Raw genomic sequence first — 21793 nt, forward strand, 5'->3', positions numbered from 1 at the left:
TTGCTGACCTGTTTGAGAAGATCCTGTGAGTGGACTCTGGAACTACTGCAGGGGCATTAGTTCTGGGTACAAGTTCAGATGTGGACTATCTAGCGGTCAGATCGGGCCTCTGCACTTCTTAATCTCCTAGTGCTTGGTGAACGCACCAGGTCAAATGTTTTCAAGTTAATAAGATAAAGTTCTCTACCACCAGCAGCCAGCCTTGCTCCCCTTGGACCCACACAGTTTCCAGACTATGTTTCCCTTGGGGCGCTGCACACAGATCACCTTGAGCCCTCATTAATTACGTCTGTCTGATTATGAGCTCCTGGCTTTGATGGGAAGAATGACTTACAGCTTTGTGGCATCCCCAGCACCCAGCCCAGTGCTGTGCATAAGATGTGTTCAGCCAGTAGAGGGACTGGAAAATAAGGTGTAATCCTAGACTTTGTGGAAGTTCAAGTATAGATTAGTTTGTCCACATCCTGATGCAATGCCCTTTTTTTTTTGTTTGTTTGATTTTGACAGGTATAGTGAGATATCGATTAGGTTACTGCTGAGTGTGAGACCTCCAGGGGGTCATAACTCCCTGGCTGGTTCAGGTTGCCTTTTGTTTCATGTCAACATACATTATGCTAGCTCGTCCCCCTAAATTGCCTGCCTTCTTTCTCTGCTCGAGCAATGCCTAGACTCCTTCACAAAGCCCAAAGTCCATTACATCACGAGCTTATTTCTTGTTTCTTCATATGTTTTTCACCTACTCACTCATTCAACAAATCCTTATCAAATCTGTGCTGTGTGTAAGTGCCAGGTGATAAGCAGTCAGTGAGTGAATTGTCATGATCCGTGCCTTCCAGAGTCTACATTCCATAGACCCCACTACAAGCACAGTCCATGGATCTGCTCTTTGCTCTGTTGTGGAGTAATTTTTTATACACTGTGAAGATGTGTCTTTGCCAAGGTGTTTTCTTATTGGTTTAACAAAAAGCTGAATAGCTGTTAGCTAGGCAGGAAGTAAAAGAGGAGCAGCTAGACACAGAGGACGCTGGGAAGAAGGATGAAGTGAGAAGAGGTGCCCTGAGATGCAGAGCTAGCAGGATGGGAAGTATGTAAATGAGCCTCGGGGCAGCATGCAGATTAATCTAAATGGGTTAATCTAAGTTATAAGGGTTAGCTAAGAACAAGTCTGAGCTATCAGCTCAGCATTTATAATTAATATTACGTCTCAGTATGGTTATTTGGGGAGTGGCTGGCAGGACAGAGGTGATCAGCAGTCTAGACAAAAAAAAAAACTCCGCCTATATTGCTCACCATGTATAAAGCCGCAGACTGGACTCATTTCTCCTTTTCACCTTGGCATTTCTGCCCCATTCTTTTCATCCCCAATACCAGACATCACTCCTGCACCCCTCTGATTTCACATTGCCATTCTCTTCTGTGTGTCTGTTCGTCCATCTTTCCTTCTCTCCTTCCCACTGCTTCTTCACTCGTATGTGAAAAGCTGGGCTTTTAAGTTGATATCATCAGTCAAACCACCCCAACCTAGCCGGGTCCGGATGGGACCAGCTAGATTTCAGGTTATCTTTGGGTCTTATCATGTGCTCCAAACTCTGAGACTCCTTGTTTGGCCCCAAAAGATACTTACTAGAGGGTGGAAGTGGGGTCTTGTTGGTCCCCAACAAGGGTTGGAGAACGTTTGTAGAATAGTCTTTTAGTAGCTCGTGTTTTCTTGGCTTTATATTGCATTAGCATGTAATCTGGATGGAATGAGTGTCCCCTGGAGCTAAGTGGTCCTGACTAAAGTTCTATTCCAAGAGGAGCATCACACAGGTTTCTCTGGGAATTTGTGACTGCTGTTGATTTGTTCCCCAATTAAGCAACTGCTGGGATGCTTTGTTATCTTGAGTACAAGCTTCTTACATTCTAGAAATACATCCTTGAGGATCGACTCCATAGCATATGTTGCGAGCCTGCAGCCACTCTTCCAAAAAGAGACTGCGACTCATGCTGCTTTCTTTTGTTGTTTTTCTTCTGCTGAAATGAAAGAACTTTGCACTTCTCCTTTAGACCAGCAGGTTTTGACACATCCCAGTTTATTTTTAACTGGCAAGTGGTGAAGGTTAAGTGCTTGGAGTCTGAATTACAAGCTTTGAATATCCAGCAATGCAGGGCAATGCTGTTCTGCTGCTTTATAAAATCCTCTTTGTCTGCAAACAGAGTCCCTTTGCCCAAAGAATTTTCTGTGTTTTGGCCACTTCAGTCTGTCCACTTGGCTTCTGGATGCAAAATGTTTTCAGATATATACCTGGTGTCTTACCACTTGTGATTGCCAATTAGGTACCTTTAACTATTACATAGTACCTGTTACCTGCTTGGCCTTATTGCTAATATAGGTATGGCAAATCATGTTTTAAAAATCATGTATACTAGTGTTGGCTGGTTATTGCTGGCCCCTTCCTTCCCCATCATCCATTGGCTAAGGGGCCATGAGGGCAAAGGGGGCAAAAGCGGCAAGTGGGCCTTGTGTGGCCTATGGTACGAGCATTCTAGGAGACTGCTTCAGTGTTACAGCTCTGCTTTATTCCAGAGTGAGGGGAGTTATAAAGGCTGGGGACTGTGGTTGGGCATACCTAATTTGCATTAAACAGCATTCTCCTATCATAGGCTCTGTATATGGCAGAAGGGTCCTATAGCAAAGCTCCTAACATGATGTCTGATTACTGTGGGCAGCAGGGAGAAAGCAATTTTAGCAATGGTGGTGATCTGTCGCTAGAAGAATTGAATAAGGCAGGGGGCGAGCATCAGAATAAAACGTAGCATAATTGGAGGACATAAAGGAAAAAGGCCAGGAAAACAAGGTGTTATTGAACTAGTTTAGTTGCTCAATGGGCTGAAAGCAGGTCTTTGTGAAGTTTTTTGAGGGTACTAACATTAGTTTCGACAACATTTTAATCGTTAACATAGAAGCAACATTCTTCCCCCAATACCAAGCAAGTCCCCCATGTGCAGCAGTTATTAGGTCTAGTGTTCTTCTGTTTTGGAGCATGGCCCTGGCAACAGTTTATCTGCCACTGCTGGAGGGATTCAAGGCTGTCAGTGGTGGATGCCATGGCCTGATCAAGCTTGCCTCTGAATTCTCTGGCCAGATGATACGTCTGGATGGCATGTTGTAGCCCCAGCAGATCCAAGGGAGACAGCAAGTCCTATTCCTACCAGCAAAGGGAGGAATATCTCTCATCTTTGTCTCGTTTGCAGCAGCAGTGCCATCTCCTCCACCTTACATAGATAGACCTGTGGAACGACCACAACAGGGGTGCAAAATCCTGGCAGGGGAGTGTCTATGCAGGGGGGTTATCTTTTCCTTACACCAAAGGAAGAAGGGAGGTGGTGTGCAGGTTAAGCAGGTAGCAGTTTGGTTGACAGCACATCTGTGGTCTGTTGGTGTGAGCTTAGGAGAGAGGCAAAGGGGTAGACATTTGGTCTCAGTGAGTTTGAGTCACCGAATCGTTGAAGGGAATGCCATGAAGGTCTGGACGGGCGTCACCTCTCCTGGTCGGCGTTATCACCCAGGTATTTGTAGATACTACAGTGAGCAAGGGGTGGGTGCTAGAGGTACAAAAGAAGCAATGAGAGGTGTTTGGATGTGTGGTGAATGGGAGGAAATGAGCGGCATATTGAATGTATTGACTCCAGGACACTGCAGATTTTATTTGTTTCGCCCGTTTGTTTGTTTCATGTTCTTGTGTGTTAAGACAGGCTTAGCTGCAGGTACAAGCTTTGAGAAATGTGAATGTAAGGAACAGGATATCTAGAAAAGGGGAGGCCACCTTGATAGGATTTGCCCATCTCCCTTTACACCAGCAGCTTTGCCCAGGGCCTGAAATGTGTACTACATGAATGTGGATGGCAAGACCCTCACCGTCACTATTTACTAGAAAAATGGTTTTCCCCTTTAACTGGTCAAAATGACCCTGAGTAAACCCTTCTAGCCGGCAAGTGTAGCAGTGGCCTCCTCCATTAAGTATCTCCATCCTTAAGACATGATGTGCCTGTCTGTCGGAAAGGGGAGCAGACAAAGTCGCCTGGAGCACTAGTGCTGGCATCTGTATATACCAGGAACTCTATGGGCTTTCGGCATCCCTCTAGTGGGCAATCCCCGTTTCTACTATCTGATTTCCCCCCATATGTTTCCCTGACATAAAACCTCCAAAACACAGTATTAGGGAGGGTGGAGGCAGCTGAAGCATTGGTGTTTAGCAGAGTAAACAGAGCAATGAGGATGACAAAAAGGAGGCCTGTGGGGGGTGGGGCAGCTTTGTTGGGGGTCATTCCAGGTGATCTGACTGTGTGTCCTTGGGTGTCTGTGTCATTTTTTTCTTTTTCTCCATGATTGACAGGTGTGCCATCTTTCTGACTGGAGGGGTTGTGTCAGACATTGTGGGCCAGTATTCAAACAGGGCAGGGTTGATTCTGTGGGAAGACACAAGCAAATCCCCTCCCAACTGTTAACAAGGGGACGGCCCCTTTCAATGCCGGTCAAGCAGATCTTTCCAAAGGACCAGGATGGGTCATATGTGTGATGTGCTGCTTCCGTGACAGACAACAGGGTTGGGTTGGGGTGGTGGTGCGGTTGGTCCTGGTTAGCATAAATGTTTAGCACACTGAGTGTGAATAGTGCCAGACTTAGTTGGCTGTTTGGTGGCAGTGAACCTTGTGCTTGTTTGATTGTTTGTTTTTTTGAGAGTTTGGTGTGTCTTTTCAATGATGGCTTGGCCCTGAGGATTGGGGAGGATGACAGTATGGTGGTCTATTTTCCAAGTCTCACAGAATCTTTTTAATTGGTGGCAAATAAAGGCTGGTCCATTAGCAGTTTTAATCTGGAAAGGAGTCCCCATAATAGTGAAGGTGGAGAGCATGTAGTTATTGGTTTTATACAGCCTGCGCTGTATAGCCCAGGTGAAATGTAAATAGGTATCAATCGTGATGAATACAAGTTTTTGTTTACTGAATGACTGAATATAGGTGATATCGATCTGCCATAGGGCATTGGCTTTAAGGCCTCTGAAATTGGTACCTAATTGTTATATAGTGGGAGTATGGATTAGGGAGGCATGAGAAGGACAAGTTTTGGGGCTGCATTCAAGGTGCTTTATGGGGGTGTTGGGGAATTTAAGTTGTAATCTGTAGCTAGTCTGTCTCTGCACCGGCAACCCCCCAAATCATGACTTCCTTCCCCATGATCTGTTGGCCACCAGGACACAAGGACAAGCAGGGCGGTGTCCTGCCTGTGGTACAGTGGAAATAGCCTTCTGGGAGACTGCTTCAGGGTTGCAGCTCAGCTTTATTCCAGAGTGAGGGGAGATACAAAGGCTAGGACAGTAGCTGGAGCATCACTGAATTTGCTTAAACAGCACGCTCCTCTCATAAGGCTCCCTATGTGTCAGCAGGGTCCTATAGCAAAGCTCCTAACAGGATGTCTGATTACCATATGGGAGCAGGGGGGAAGCTTCTGCAGGGAACTGTGTCAAGGGTCACACTAGACAGAAGTCAGACATCCAGGCCTAGAGGCATTCTCAAAATAAGGTCCGGTAGGAAGCAGTAAGCCCCCTTCAAGGGGAGGGAGTCCTCCATGTTGCCAAGCTTAGAGAGAGCTGCCAGGCCCTGGTAGATTGCAAACTCTGACCAGCAAGTCCTCCCAACAGGTCACAATTCAGTGCCTGAGTGTTGTGCTGAGAAAGATGTGAGGTCAGAGAGAATGCTAAGATTAATGATGTCTACCAAGAATACAGACTAGGGCATGGGGGCCTATGCACACATCTGTTGTTCGTGGTCAAATTCAAAGATTTATATGTTCAATTAAGTCTTAGGAGAACCACCTTGTTTAGAATATAAAAGGACAAAAACTCTTTTTAAGGAGTACACACATCTAGAGGCTCCACAAAAGCTCAATATTTGCATAAGACAAGGTTGCCCAGACTGTGCAAGCACAACAGACTTCCTCCAGTACATCAACAATCCTAGTCCCCCCACCAGCCCTACATGGGAAGGAATTCACAGCGACTCCGGAAGCAGAGTAATGTTCTCAGCGTGTAGCTCTTCCTCATTCACATGTGCTGAGGGTTTGTGCAGGGGGCAACTGGGGTTATATGTTGTTAGTTGTTTTACTCTTTGCTCTTTTTGGGGGGCCCACCACGTAGCTCCCAAATAAAACACACCGAGGCATATTATTGCTTATAAATGTCTGACCTTAGCTTGGCTTGTTTCTAGCCAGCTTTTCTTAAATTATCCCATCTAGCTTTTGCCTCTGGGCTTTTACTTTTCTCTATTTCTGTATGACTTTTCTTTCTTTCTTACTCTGTTGCTGGTTGTGTAGATGGGTGGCTGACCCCTTCCTCGCTCCTTGATCTCTCTTGCTCCTTCTTCCCTTCTCCTAGATTTCTCCTATTTCTTCTCTCTGCCTGCCGGCCCCACCTATCCTCCCTTCTGCCTCACTATTGGCTTTCAGCTCTTTATTAGACCATCAGGAGTTTTAGACAGGCAAAGAATCACAGCTTCACAGAGTTAGACAGATGCAACATAAACGAATGCAGCACATCTTTACATCATTAAAACAAATGTTCCACCATGTAAACAAATGTAATGCATCTTAAAATAATATTTCGCAACAGTTATAGGCAGAATCAAACTTGTTAGACAGATGCCCTCCAATAAGGATAGTAACCTGGCTCCTCTGTGTGACTTTATTATAACTACAGATATCCTTAAGAGTGAAAGAGGGAATCAGGGGACAGAAGAGACGGATGGCATGGTGAAAAGGGCTTCATTCAGCCAATCTTTTTGCCTGGCACTGCTGGCTTTGAAGATAGAGGGAGGGGGCCTGGTGCCAAGGCATAGGCAACCCCTGGATCCTGGGGAGGGAAAGGAAACAAATCCTACTCTAGAGCTTCCATTAGGGAATGTGGCCCACATAAAACCTTGATTGTGGCCAGCAGGACCCACTTTGACTTCTGAACCACAGAGCTGTAGGATAATCCATCCATGTCGTGTTAGTGGTAGCTTGTCTCAATAGCCTCAGAGTAATAATGATAACCAGGAGTTTGGTGTCTTGCACTGTTTTTATGCATTCATAAACATTGTCTTAATCATCTCACACAGCCATCTCACAAAGCCACTTTGCAGGTGGGACACTGCAGCTTACAGATTTTTCGTGACCTGCCCAAGGACATAGAGCCTAGTTAGAGAGGCAGGATTAGAACATAAGTCTTCAAGGTACTAGAGGCCATTCCACAATGCCAACCTGTCTTGGTGCCTAGCATCCAGTCTGCTGAGCTCTGTTGCTTGCTGGCTTTCAGATGCTGCCCTTCTCTGACTTAGCTTTGTCCTCTCAGTGTAGACTATCTGTGTGGCTCTTGCCTTTGACAATGCCTTACTGCACTCTCCTGAGTCTTTACGCTTCCTTCATCTCATTCCTGAACACTTGTCCTAAAGTCACTCCTTCTCATGTCCCCTGGCTTCAGCCTTTTCCCTAAGGACACCTCTATAGTCCTAGAAGCACAGGATGGGGCCAGCATGGGCTGTAGAGTGCCACCTAGTGGGCATTACCCAGCTCACTAATAATATGAAAGGGGTTCTGGAGAGTGCAAATGAAATGGTCCCTGGTCTCTGGCAAAGGAAGCAAGACATTTGGGTGTTATGGGCCTTAGTAAAGAAAAATGCCTGGCAAGCCAAGTCACATTTCCACACATGACTCTATTGTAAGGATTGGAATTTCTGTATTTAGATCTTATTCATGCTTTAAGTGTACTTAAGTATAAGAAAATTTAAACATGGAAGCTTAAAACAAGGAAATTTAAAACATGATGTTTTGAGATGTTTGAGATCATGGATGAAAATTCAAAACTCATTTATAAGGTAGAAGACATGAATTAAAACAAACTTACTCTTTTTAAAAAAAAGACAAAAACAGGGGTAGGAAATAGCTCAGTGGTAGAGTGCTTGACTGTAATGGAGGCCCTAGGTTCAATTCCCAACATCTCAAAAGAAAAAAAAAAGAGGAAAGAATAGGCAGATGGAATTATATCAAAATGAGGAGTTTCTATACAGGGAAGGAAATCAAGATTGAAGAGGAAACCTGCAGAACGGAGTGGATATCTGTCTGATAAAAGTTAGTGTCCAGGAGAGCTGTTGTGCTCCTCCAGGGGACCTGAGTTTGGTTCCTAACATTCACAGGTGGCTCACAACCTTCTGTGGTTCCAGCTCTGGGGGAGTCCAGTGGCATCTCTGGTATCTGCACACATGTGCACTTCCCAAGACACAATACATATAATTAAAAATAAAGTCTTTGAAAAAATTAGGTCTAGATATGGTGATGTACACATTTAATCCCAACATTTGGGAGGAAGAGGCAGATGGATCTCTGTGAGTTCAGGGTCAGCCTGGTAGTCTACATTGTGAGTTCCAGGGCAGCCAGGGGTACATGGAGAGACCTTGTATCAAAACAAAAAATTAGTGTCCAAAATATATGAAGAATTCAAATAACACAGCAGAAAACATAACCACAAACTGATCAGAAATTATCTATATAGGCTTTTCTTTTTAAAAATATACAAATTGCCAGCAAATATATGAAAATGCTCACCATGACTCACCAGGGAAATGCAAATCAAAACCACAATGACGTGCCATCTCAGTCCAGTTAGAGTGGCTGTGACTTAAAAAAAAATGACATCAACAAAAAAATGTTAGCAAGGATTCAGAGAAGGGGGAATCTCAGATTCAGACTGTTAGGACAGCCATTATTAAAGGGAATCTCAGGTACTGTTAGGACAACCATTATGGAAAGGAGAATGGGGGAAAAAAACCCTAGATGTGGTCCAGCAGTCCCACTTCTGGGTGGACATCTCCAATGGAGATGAAGTCAGGGTGTCAAGGAGATATCCTATTTTTATTGCAGCTCTGTTGACAGTTATCAAGTTCTGAATTGACTGAGATGCCCATCGCTGCACTAGAAAAGCGTGGTACATGTGCTAAAGAGTCATGTTCACCCATAAGATAGAATCTTGCCACTTGTGTCCACATGGCTGGGAATGAAGGACATTATAAGAAATAAAATACACAAGCAACAAAAAATTAATGGGCACCACAATACAGGGAGCACAAATTCTGCTGTTCTGGTCAGTAAAATGTGTACAGTTTATAAAAATCTATTATATATTTTATAAAGAACTAAAAGAAGTTCAGAGATTCTCAAGACAAAGAAATGGTAACTGTTTGAAGAGTGGAATTGCTAATTAACCTGGTTTACACAGCAAATGTTACTATGTATATATATCAGATTATCATTGTGTGAACTGAGAGTGGTGTGATTCCAGCACTTTAGAGGTGGAAGCAGGCGGATGAGAAGTTCAGAGCGATACTCTGCTATGTAGCAAGTGTAGGCTACATGAAACCCCAAAACAACAACAGCCGTATAAGAGGCAAGATGGCTCAACTGTTAACAGCGCTTGCTGTTCTTCCAGAGGTCTAAGTTCTGTTCTTAGCACCCATGTCAAGCAGCTCACAACCACCTGTAACTCCAACTCCAGGAGATCTGATGCCCTCTTCTGACCTCTGTGGCACCCACCCATTTGTGGCACACACACACACACACACACACACACACACACACACACACACACACACACACACGTAGTAGTGTAGTAGTAATAGTAGTAGTAATAACAATAATAAATATAAATAAATCTTAAAAATAAACCCTAACAAATAAAAATAGGCTAGAGAGATGGCTCTGCTGTTAAAAGCCATGGCTCACAACCAAGATGATAAAAATAAATTGTAAAAAATATCAAATTACCACTGTATACCCCATAAAGATATATAAACTAATGTGTCAACTAAATTTTTTCCTAAGTTCAGTCCTTAGTGCATGAAAATTATTTTTGTGGTGCTGAGGACCAAGACCACCATTTTATACATGCTGGGCAAGCTGTCTGCTAGAGAGCTGCATGCCAGACCCTGAGAATTTCCTAACATGCAAATCGAGCCTTCTGTTTTGAATTGTTCTTTGCTTAGGACTGTGGCCTGGGTATAGGTTTTAATAACTAAAATAGTAGTCAGAAAGCATTCATACATGCTAGGCACAATGCCAGGCTCTTGGCAGGCTCCTCGGGTGACACTCATGACAAACCTTCAAGAGCTATGCTGTTACCACCATCATTTTACAGACAAGAAAAGAGAGGCGGAATGGATTGAAATGAGTGGACCCAGGATAATGATGGCCAAAGTTAATAGAAACACTTTTCATTTCCTTTTCTGCATGAGAATTTGACCTTTGTTTGACTTCCTAGCTTTGTTACCCTGGTAACCCGATAAGAGCCAAATGTCAACTGTGTTTCTAGGCAACATTACCTAGGATGAGAATGACCCCTGATTGGTCACATATCTGGATATGGGAGGAGCTGTACATAACTGTGAATACTAGTGAGGGACTGTGCTCTTAGTCTCTCGGGGAAATAACTCTGGCGTGTCTTTTGTGGGGACCCTTGAAACTGCACTTCTGGAGATAAGATGAGAAATGTGCTTTTAGAGTTATAGGCCTTTCCAGAGTAGCTTCTGCCCTGCCTGCTGGAGTTCACATTTCCTAGGGCCATGATTGCTAAGTTAAGGCTTTCTTGCCACTATGATGCTGACCTGGGCCATCTTGTGGGTACAAATGCTCTACTAGACCGGTGGTTCTCAGCATTCATAATGCTGCAACCCTTTAATATAGTTAATTCCTCATGTTGTGGCGACCCCGATTCTGCTACTGTTAGGAATATTAAGCAAATATCCGATATGCAGAACAGCTGATACACAACTCCCAAAGGGGTCAGGATCCACAGGTTGAGAACCACCATAAAAGACTAGTTGGGGGTCAGGCTGGTAGGTGTGATGTCATACAAGCAAAAAGAAAAAAAGAAAGGAAGGAAGGAAGGAAGGAAGGAAGGAAGGAAGAAAAAGGGAAGGAGTAGAAAAAAAAGACAGGATGTGTATTGTGATCTGATACTCAGCCTTCTGTCTGAGGCCCACAAAGGCTGACATTTGGCAAAGCCTGGGTTTCCTGCTTCTGAAGTCAGACTCTTAGGGATTAGTGGAAACATGACTATAAAGTAAAGCACATTGGATTTTCAAGGGTAGCCAGTTTAGCCCCACCCCCATCATTTAACCCGAGCAAGCCTGCTCTGCAAGTCCTCTGAAGGGGCTTATCTTGATGGCACAGGGGACAGAACGTGGCCTCCTGATGCTTCTCTGCTGAAGTCACTCCTCTGATCAGCCATTCCTCTCCTCAGAAAGAATTTTATTTTGGAGTTGGCGTTCTAGCTTTTCGGTGAGCACTGAGTTTGGCGATGAGCACTCAGTTTAGTGGTGAGCATACAGCTTGGCGGTGAGCACTCAGTGGAGAGCAATCAGCTATGTTGTGCAAGGCCCTGGGTTGCTTCTTGACACTGGGGAAAAATGGCCTTACGTTGTTTTTTGTTTGTTTGTTTTGTTTTTTAGAAAAAATAACTGCAGACTACCAAAGTCCATGCATTTCTTTCCCCGTGTTGCCTAACATTAGCGTCTTTATCACCCCAAATACAAAGATCTCAGGGAGGAAATGGCATTAGCATCCTTCTGCTGGAACTAAGAATCTTGTTCATGTTTCCCGGGTTTCCCACCATTGATCCTCTTTTGTTTCATGGCCCCAGATTCTTCCTCCATCCCTTCCAGTTTGGGCGGTTCTCAGACTTTCTCAGTCCCCGTACTCTTGAAGAGGACCTGTTGAACTCTCAACTGTTTTCTATGATCGGACTGGGATTATGAAATAATTTATTGGGACAATAATACATTAGCATAAACATTGTTGCGGCATTTATTTATTTATTTAGTTAGTTAGTTAGTTAGTTTTGAGTTTTTGAGACAAAGTTTCTCTGTGTAGCTTTGGAGCCTGTCCTAAAACTTGCTTTGTAGACCAGGCTGGCTTTGAACTCAAAGAGATACACCTGCCTCTGCCTCCTGAGTGCTGGGATTAAAGGTGTGCACCACCACTGCCTGGCTCATTTATTTATTTTGAGTAGGTGAAAGAAGTCCTTAAAATATAGCAAGGGGACTGGTAGGATAATTTCTCCATTGTTTATCTCCATATCCTCAGGACCCAAGAAACCAGAGTCTTAATTATTTATATCTCCTTGCAGCAGAGTGCATGTGGATACAAAATTCATATATATTTGTGTAAATATAAGGATAAAATTTTACATTGCCTTATAAAGGTAGTATATTAATTATATAAAATATCATTTTGAAGATTCAGATTCTTTTTTGCTTGTTTGTTTGAGACAGGGTTTCTCTATCTAGCTCTGGCTGTCCTGGAAGTCATTACATAGACCAGGCTGACCTGAACTCACAGAGCTCTGCTGGGCTTAAAGTCCTGATATTTTTTTTTGATATAGCTGAATCTTCAATAATATATATCAAGGTTTAAAAAATGAAGTGTTGTGACCCTGGGTGCAGTCCTCTGTTAGCTCTCTGGGGCCTGATCATCTTCACTCCTTCCTTGGAGGTAGCCACTGTCAGGAATCCAACCGTATGTTTATTAATTTATATGCAATCTACAGCACTGTGTTGTAGGTCTTCAGGGTCTATGTACCTGTCATTACACTGTAATCACCTGCATGTAGCCTCATTGCCTGCTATGTTTTGGGGCTAGAGTAGAAGTGGCTCTAAGACATTCTTTTTTAAAAAACTGCTACATAATCTTCAGTCGTTCGAACACACTATGATTTGTCTGTTCTCCGTTGTTTCGGTATCCTTTTTTTTTTTTTTTTTTTTTTCTGTAATAGGCAATACTGCAGTGTGTACTCTTTGAAATTAAACCTAGTCTTTCCAATGCAGATGAGCATGCCTGTGTCTTTGGAGGCCTGTGACGCAAGGAAAGGCTTGGGGTGTGTGGTTATCGCTTTCCTTAATGCTCAACACTGGTGGATGAAAGGAAGGGAAGGAGGAAGGATGGATGGACAGACGGGTGGGTGGATGGGAGGGAGGAGAGGAGGAACAGGGAGAAGTGGGGAAGGGAGGAAGGGACTTGGGTAGCCTTCCAAGTCCATCTGTCAGTCTCCTTGCCTTCGTGGAAGAAAAGCACGTTAACTCTGTCTCATTTTCCTTCCAGATGTTGAAATGCTTCAGGCCAGTGCAGGTAACCCAGGCTCTGGAGAAAGTTTCTCTCGGCCCACTAAGGACTCAATGATCCGCAAGTTCCTAGAAGGTAAGTTGTCGCTGTGATCAGGAAATTAGAGAGCTGAAAGGAAGCAAGCAGAAGGTGTTGCCTGAATTCACGTGAAGTGCTGGTCTCAAGGGACAGCTTGCCACATACACGGCATGCGATGACCAAAGGCTCTCTGCTTCCCTCCACATCTGCGCCACCTTCCCCATCAACCTGTTAGAGACAGGCCAGAGGTTCCTACGACTAGATCCATTCATAACACTAAACTAGTTGCTTCTAAAAAGACTTCATCTAAACTACATGTATGTTTTTACTTGATAAAAAATAATTAATCACCTACTGTGTGCAGAAAGCACTGTTCTGGATATTGGGGCTGGAAACCCAAAGAAAAATAAGATGTGATCCCACGGGAGCCTTTGCTTTCTAGTAAAGGGTAGGTATGTATACCCTCTTTACCAAGCAGAGGCAGCATGGCAGTGGTTGAATGTGGCCCCTATCTGTGTTCTGTTCCCTCTTTAGTCATCTGGAAGGCCTCAGGCAAGGTGTTCTCTTCAGCTGTAAAATGAGATGCATGTGGTCCGAACAGCGATGAGATCGTCCTGCCTGATGCGTTCAGCAGGCAGGCTGAGGTGTTTTCAGAGGTGTGTGGTGCTACACTGTGTGAGTGATTGCTTCTCTCTGGCCAGTGACTTATGATTGTGGCATGTCTGTCAGTCAAGTTGCTGTAGAAGCAGAGCCCTGAGGGCATGAGGCTCAGAGGTCAGATGGTTTGGACACTGTAGGCAAATCACAGCCTGAGCGCCTGCCCATTCCTGCCGATAACGTTTGATCAGAATTCGCCATGCCCATTCATTTGCTATCATTTATGGCTGCCTGCATGCTCCTAGTATAGGTCTGAGCAGTTGCAATGGACTGTTGGCCTGCAGAGCCTGATGCATTTTTTTTTATCTGAATCTTTAAAACATGTTTGCTGACTCTGTCTCTGACTCTCTTTACCTGAGGAGAGAGGGCTGGGTAATTGAGGACCAGCTATTTGGTGAGTTCCTCGTCTAGCACCTGGCACCAAAAGGGGCATAGACGAGAGCAGAGATGGGCTTTCCTGACCAACTTCATTATTTGGCCTCAGGCTTGCCCTACTGCCTGAGGCAGTGCACCAGGCCTCACTCTATGACACCCACTCTATGCTTCTTGCAACTGTGTAAGTTAGGTACTGCTCCTTTTATTCAGCCGGAGACAGGAGAAGTACCAGAGGTACAGAGAGGGTGAGTTTCCAAGGTCCTAGAGGCAGTAAACAGAGTATCGAACCCCAATTCAAGCCCTGCCTGTGGAGCCTTGCTCAGGGTGCCTCCTTTGACCACTGGGTGCACTTCATCTTATGAAAGGTTAGGAGCCAGATGACAGCCTTTTGTCATCTTGATCTCACGTGATACCAGGTGGAAATGCTCATTTCCCAGCAGTCCTCCATCGTGCCTCAAGTCTGCAAATCCCTGGTGTCGAGGGATGCAGAAGACTCTGTTCTGCCCTGCAGAGGAGGGAGACACAGGCCCGCAGTGAGTTCTCCTTTAGTAAAAAAAGCATAGTTCAGTGCAAGTAAAAAGGTACTGGCTTGTGGGAATGCAGGAGAGCCGTGTGTTATTTAGGGGGATCAAGAGAGTCTACACAGGCAGACTGGTCCTTGCCAGATTAGGGTAAATCACCCTGAAGTTAGGCCATTCACTGTAACCTCCTCAAGACTCTGGAATAATGGGATAAGGAAGTTGTTTTTCCGCTCCCTGACACACAGGTGTTGAGTGCCTGCTGGTGGGGCTGAGTTTGCCCCATCTCATCTCCCCGCTTTGGGAGTGGTTCTCAAATCTCCATGTGCCTCACACCCACCTGGAGTGCTTTCGAAGGCACAGGCTCAGCAGTGTGGTATTCAGCAATCAATTCTAAGTGGGACTCGGTAGTCCCCTTCCCTCTCAATATCAGGTGACTCTGCTACTGCTGGGCCATCGGGTCACTGTGAGAGTCTTGACTATAAAACAGCACTCTGATCTTTTCTTTTTGTATCTTTAACAATGGAACCTGCATTCATTCTCTGCAATGCCCACCTGTTGCTGTGCTATAGTTGTTTACTATTGTAAAAATAATACATAAAAATGATAAAAATTCAAGTGATGCAAAAAGCTTGCACACACATGGCATATACACACATGCACACACACAGAGACACACACATACAAATACACATGCCTGAATGAGACAAGACTATGTAGACCTGTTTGGTCTGATATATACTATCTAACCCAGGCTAGCCTTAAGTTCATAGCAATTCTGCCTTTGTCTCCCACCTGCGCAGACGACAGATGGGAGTCACCACATCTGTCCCCAAAAGTTAAAGCAATGAGAAAAGTCTCTAGATTTTTTCTGGATATATTAATATCATATGCATGTGTCTTCTTTCTTGTTAATTCGCAGGTTGTATCAGCACAAATATTAACTTTTCCACAGACACCTAGACATTCGCATATGTTGGCCAGTCTTCAGCTTTGTGCTTTTGTGAGCCTCAGTGCAGGGCATGCCCTTTGTTGTGTGTGGCGTCTTGCACATGTTTAAGAGCACATATACTGTGAAGCACCAGAACAGAATCGCTGGGTCTCAGGGAGTCCATCTTACGATGTTGATAGTGTTGTGTGGCTCAGTGGTCTGAGCTCACACAGTTTCTACCAGAAGTTACAAATGGGACCAGAACACTGTTTTCATACAAATACTGAGCAGAGGTTTCATCTATGAAATGAATTTTGCATCTATGACCGATGAAACTGGAATCACCGGTAGCCCCTCATTTCTACCCCATGTGATTCTGGAAGCATTTCTTTGTGTTCTGCAGCTCTGAAGAATTTGGGGATGGGGGCACAACAGATCTGATTTCTGTGAGGGAGAGAAGGGAGGTGTGGATGTAAGGTAAGACAAGTGGCCCAGGCCCAGCCTGGAAGACCTGTCCTTCAGTCCATGTATGTGGCCTTCAGCCAGTCAGCAGTAACGTTATAAAGAGATCTAGGCAGGATTAACTTTCTGCCCCCAGGGACATGTGGGGCCTGGCACAGAGCAATGTCTGGCACATATCAACTGTCTGTTTAAATCATTAGTTAATGACTTTAAATGGCACAATCGGATCATGCTGGGAGAGGTTGAGGAATGGGTCAGAATTTGTCCTGTCAGGGACCCAACAGCAGATTGAGTTCCTCTGAGGTGACCTTCGGCTGTGGGTGACCCATGTCCTGGCATTTGTCTCTCTTTTGCTTCTCTAGTATATTTTGTCTCTAGGGAACCTGGCAGCTTGGGTAAGACAGGACATGGTTCCTGAAATTTTTTTTCTATTTGGGCAGCAGGAGCCGAGGGATTGGTATGATTGTCTGGAGATGCTGACAGGATGGGGGAGGATGTCACAGGACCCATAATAATATAGAGCTTCCCAAAAAAGTAGTCCTTACAAATGTCCTGCCTGTAGACATATGTTGCTAAGGAAGAAATCCTATTTATACCTTTTCTCCACAAGTCTGCCCCTCTCTTGGCATCTGAAGCCATGAAGCTTTCTTCTTCTGTAGAAGACGAGACCGCCTCTTGCTCTGATAATGTAGCAGCTCTGAGCTTTCCCTGGTGTTCCCCAAAGTCTGCCCAGCCCAGGTCAGGAGACTACTGGGAGGGAAGGCAGGATGACCGTAGGGAGGCTTGAATCTGACACACGGATCTCTGCTTGGCCCACATTTTACCCAGTGTTCATTCGCCCTCCATTCTAAGGGTGTGACTGAGCATGTACGGTATGAAAGGCCCCATGTTCTCCTCTAGGACACTGTGGAGGGCCAGGGTCAGGGCCTGCCCTCTGCAGCTGACAGATGAGGAAGGGAGAAAGGTAGGGAGTCCAACCCACTAATATAATAAGTTCCCATCACCGCAGGGCCATGGAGCAAAGGAATGAAACACAGCAAGCATAAATAACAGTTCAATTTAAACTGGGCGGTCAACAGGGCCTCTCTGGGAAGGTCACAGCGTGGCTGAGACTTAGAGGGGCTGCCCTGGCCTAGCACACAGTAGCACGAAGAAGATTCTGAGCCGAGGAGCAGTCTTCCCAAAGCAGGATGAGAAACTGAGGCAAAGCCAGCGTGCTTAGAGACAGTGAAAGACAAGTGTTCTGAGAGCCACTGTTGCCCTGCCGGGTAGTTGCAGCTCCCCCAGGATGCATTGCTTTGCTGCAGCCCTTCCTCCCCTCCCCTTGTGCAAAATGTTAAGATAAGCCCAGGAACTCATGTTTTCTAATGAGTTGGAACCTGCCTGGCCAGTCCCCTGGACACAGGACACCAAGAAGCAAAGGCAACTTCACTGCAGCTCAGAAAAGATGTAATGGAAACACAGAAGTCCCAGTAAATCACTGAGTTGTGACCCCCCAGGAAGGAGACCCAGACTCTATTTTTATGTCTCAGGCAGGCATTTGAGGAAGATTTTTTGATTGAACGGTGTTGATCAAAGAAACAGATCTTTACAGAGAGCTTGGGGGTGTGGGGTGTTGGTGGGCAGGAAGGAAGGCAAGCTTCTGTCCTCAGTGGGGAACAATGTGCAGTTGAGAGATTAACAGTACATAGTGGAGAGAAGGGCCCCTCCAGAGTTAGTGTTCCTGGGTACCAGCTCGGTTCCCAGGATCTTTGGACAAGCTATTTAAATCCTCGAGGCTTCAGTTGTTTTCTTCAAATGCAAACGGTGGTTACTGGTAGTAGCAGCTCCACAGCTTTTTTGAAAACCAGATGCAATAATCACTGGGGACCGTGCTCAGCAAGGAGGACTCATGTTCTATAGTCGTTGTGGGGAGCATCAGGGAGCAGTTGGTGGTGAGGACTCAGAGCATTGTTTTACAGCCGCCCGAACACCAGGAAGTGGTTCTGGGAGTGCTTTCTCTCCCTTAGTTATACTGAGATGAATAACTGAACCCTGGCTGTAAAAATGAGGCAACCAAGTTCATGGCTCCTGTTCTGGGCTGAGTGGGTGGCAGATGAAGACCTTGGTGTTCTCATGGTGGCTTTCATGGGTTTTGAGCAAATGGTCTAGACAATGCTCAAGGGAAGGCTTTTGCCACAGGGTGTTTCTTTGGTAACAAGAACATTCACTTGGCCTTATGACCTGCAGGCATGCAATTTCCTCGACCACTGTACTGAATCACCACTCTCTGTGTTTCAGGTAACAGCGTGAAATCAGTCGGTTTGGAGAGAGCGCAGTACCATTCCCAGAGGGAAGATATTTATCACACTGTGGATGAAGATGAGACCTTTTCTGTGGACCTGGCCAACAGACCCCCTGTCCCTGTGCCCAGGCCAGAGGCCAGTGCTCCTGGCCCTCACCCCCTACCAGACAATGAGCCATACATTTCTAAAGGCAAGTGTGGCTAGGGGTAGCCCTCAGCAGGAACTTCCTGGTTCCCTGGCTTTCTCAACTGATTGTCTTCTTCTGGATGGTCTCTGACCAGAGTCAAAGGTCATAGGTCAGGACAAACTCTGGAGTTAGAGCAGGGGCAATTCATGCACAATCCTAAGGACAGAGGTAAATGAGAACCTAGTACATTTTCATCTCATAACTGGTTCTGTCACCCCTGTTAATCATTTTAATGGCTGGCACTTGTTGAAATCTACCAGGAACATCCTTTGCATTTAATCTTTATAGTAACCCTTCAGGTTAGGGTTCATGATCCCCATTTTTTTGGGTGGGAAATGGAGACTCAAAAGGTCAGCCACCACACAATAATGCCAGGGCTTGGCCTTGGGGACCCTGACTCCACAGCAGATGTTTTAGCTACCATCTCAGGCTGTCTGCTTACCCATGTTAATAAAGTTGGGAAGAATTTAGTGTGACTTCTTCATTATTGTTCCTGGAACACTAGCTATATATTGAAGTCACTGTTGCTTTCCTTCGGGACTTGATTATATTAACATGATTTTAAGTTCAGTGTGAGCATAATTACAAGCTCTGTGCTTGTATCGTGGAAGGTATGACTTGAGGATATCTTAAAAAGTGGACAGGGAGCACCCAGTCAGAGCTTCAGGTAACTGGGTTGGGGTTGCCAGATAAAATAGAGGATGCCCAGTTGACTCCACAAATACATTTTTAATGTAACTATGTCCCAAGTGCTCCTTCTTTGGTTTTGATTTGATTTTGCTGAGTCTAAGAACCCTAAGTTGGGTTGCACCACAACTGTGGGAAGTTCTATGTCACCAGATTTGCTATCTCCTTGGGCATGCCCACCGGGTATTACCCAGTGGCTAGTCTCCACAACTAGTGCACTGCTGTGTCTTTTTTCCTGAGGGCTTTCTCTGGCATGTGGTGCTCCATTGTCCTCTTTGGGAAGACTGAAAACCCCCGGGGAATTAGCATAAATGGCCACTGCTCAAGGCATGAGTAACAGGTATAAGGGCTAAGAGACTTGCTCCAGCCCCTATCCAGGGTTCCAAAGGTGAGATTCGTCCCAGGAGTGAAGGAGGGGGTAAGAAATTTCTATAGTAACTCACACACCATCTGAGGGTTGTACTCTTTATTTCCTGTGTCCTTTATTGTTCTGTTTCTGCTCTAATAACCCTGTCCTAGCTTCTTCTATCCTTAAAACTCTTCTCCTTCAGGAGCCTTGAAGTGCTAAAGAAATTTCCCTCATTGGTCAAAATCACATTCCTAGAGCAATCAATAAGGAGCTGAGCCATTTACCATGGCGATACAGCATTCTAAGGCCAGACAGGGAGGGCACAGTGCCCAAGGATAACTTTAAGACACAGGTCTATTGTTAGACTGGCAAGTGAAGAATTAGCATGTTTTTCTTAGTAACCTTGGTAGATATCTGTGGCTTCGACTTTGTGCAAGTTGTAAAGTTTTCTTTTTGCAAAAAGTCTTTAGTCTAGTTGGAACTTGCTCTGAGGTGAAAGTGAGCTAACTGTGTGCAGTAGTCTGAGCAAGAAAACAAGGCAGACTGTTAAGAGTCAACAGTCCTTATGGGACAAATAGATCCAGTTATGAAGCATGTCCCAGTATATATTCTATATGTCAAAACTATATAACTAAATGAAAAGCCATCTTCCAGAAAACCCACAGACTATGTGCCCAGGAAACAATTAACACACTGTAGTGCTGTGGGAAGGATCCCCTAGCTGTACTGTGAGGGAGAGTGCTTCACACAAGAAGTCTGCACTGAGGACAGCTTGACACACTCAGAAGGCAGTATTCCTTATCATCATGCAGATAAGGTTGAGATATTCATCTCTGATGACAATATTCCTTATCACCTTGCTAAATGAGGTGTGTCCTTTAATCAATCTCTAATGGATTGACCCCTAAAGTATGTGCTGAACTCTCTGCACAATTATGCGATCCGTAGCAGATACATAAATATCCCAATGTGCCTGTCCCTCTTGTGGGAGAACGCTGAATTGCATATTGTGCATTCACCCGGCTGTGGTAACTTGCTTGACATTCCACCACTTACTGTCTCAACCACTACCTATCCTACTTCTGTCACCTCCTGTCATCATTGCCTTTTCATTGCTGTGACAAATATCTGATAATTGGAACTTAGATAAGGAGAGGTTTGCTGTGGTTCACAGTTCAAGGGTGCAGTCCATCGTGGTGAGGGAGGCATAGCAGCAAGAACGGTGCTAGCTGCAGCAGCAGGCATGAGAAGCAGCTGGGAATGTTGAGTCTGCAGTCCCGAGACAGAGATATGATGCACGGCGTGGCTCTGTTTTTCCTTTTTATTCAGTCTGGGACATCAGCCCATGGGATGGTCCTGCCCCCATCCATGGTGGATCTTCCTTCCTCTGCTAAGCCTTTCTGGAAATGCCCTCATGGATACAACTAAAAGTGTGTTTCCATGGTGATTCTAAATCCAGCCAGGAGGGCAGTGAAGTGTAACGACCACACTTCCCAGATAGAATGCCAGCCGTCCAGTCCTTATCTCAGGGTCAGCTTCTGAGCCCACAAATGTGCAGTTTGGTGATTCCTAAATGGGAGAAAAGGTGGCGACTTATTGCAGAGAGGCAGTGGAGACAGGGACAGTAGGTCACACGGTGACAGTGGGGGCAGTGGCTTGGAATAGATTCATCTCTCACTTCTTATCCCACAGCATAGGACATGGGATAAAGTCACTTTACCCATTTTGGCTTTAGTTTCCTTACCTAGAAATGGTTATCATGATAATAGGTGTCTACATTAATGCATGATAAATGACAGTATTCTGCTACAACCTTGCTATGAGGGTCAGATGAAATACTACATGAGGAAGTTCATTTTTTTCTTTATTCTTCTCTCATATATTACATCCAGACCACAGTTTCCCCTCCCTCTTGTTCTCCCCAAGGAAGTACTTTTAAACTGGGAGACACCGAATAGACTTCACCTGCTTTAGCTAGCATGCCATTGCTGTTCCTTTGTCATCTGCCTCAGAGCTTAGAAATGAATAATGATAATAAAAGCTAATGTTGCCTGCTTACCTGTGCCATGCTGTGTTTTAAACACTGTCTATGCATTAGTCCTTAATTCACAAGACAACCCAACAGAGGTACTGTTTATGGT

The 21793-nt window shown here is 45.0% G+C and overlaps 1 protein-coding gene across 1 annotated transcript in view; it reads left to right on the forward strand.

The window, feature by feature from the left end:
* Pik3ap1 (phosphoinositide-3-kinase adaptor protein 1) overlaps window positions 1-21793 on the forward strand; it is a 115913-nt gene that overhangs the window by 66508 nt on the left and 27612 nt on the right. The window contains exons 9-10 of the mRNA XM_027407336.2: window positions 13163-13258; window positions 18425-18619. Coding sequence (XP_027263137.1) covers window positions 13163-13258; window positions 18425-18619 — 291 coding nt within the window. The remainder of the gene's footprint in view (window positions 1-13162; window positions 13259-18424; window positions 18620-21793) is intronic.

This window comes from Cricetulus griseus, chromosome 3 (genome assembly GCF_003668045.3).
Source record: "Cricetulus griseus strain 17A/GY chromosome 3, alternate assembly CriGri-PICRH-1.0, whole genome shotgun sequence".
In the NCBI taxonomy this organism is placed as follows: domain Eukaryota; kingdom Metazoa; phylum Chordata; class Mammalia; order Rodentia; family Cricetidae; genus Cricetulus; species Cricetulus griseus.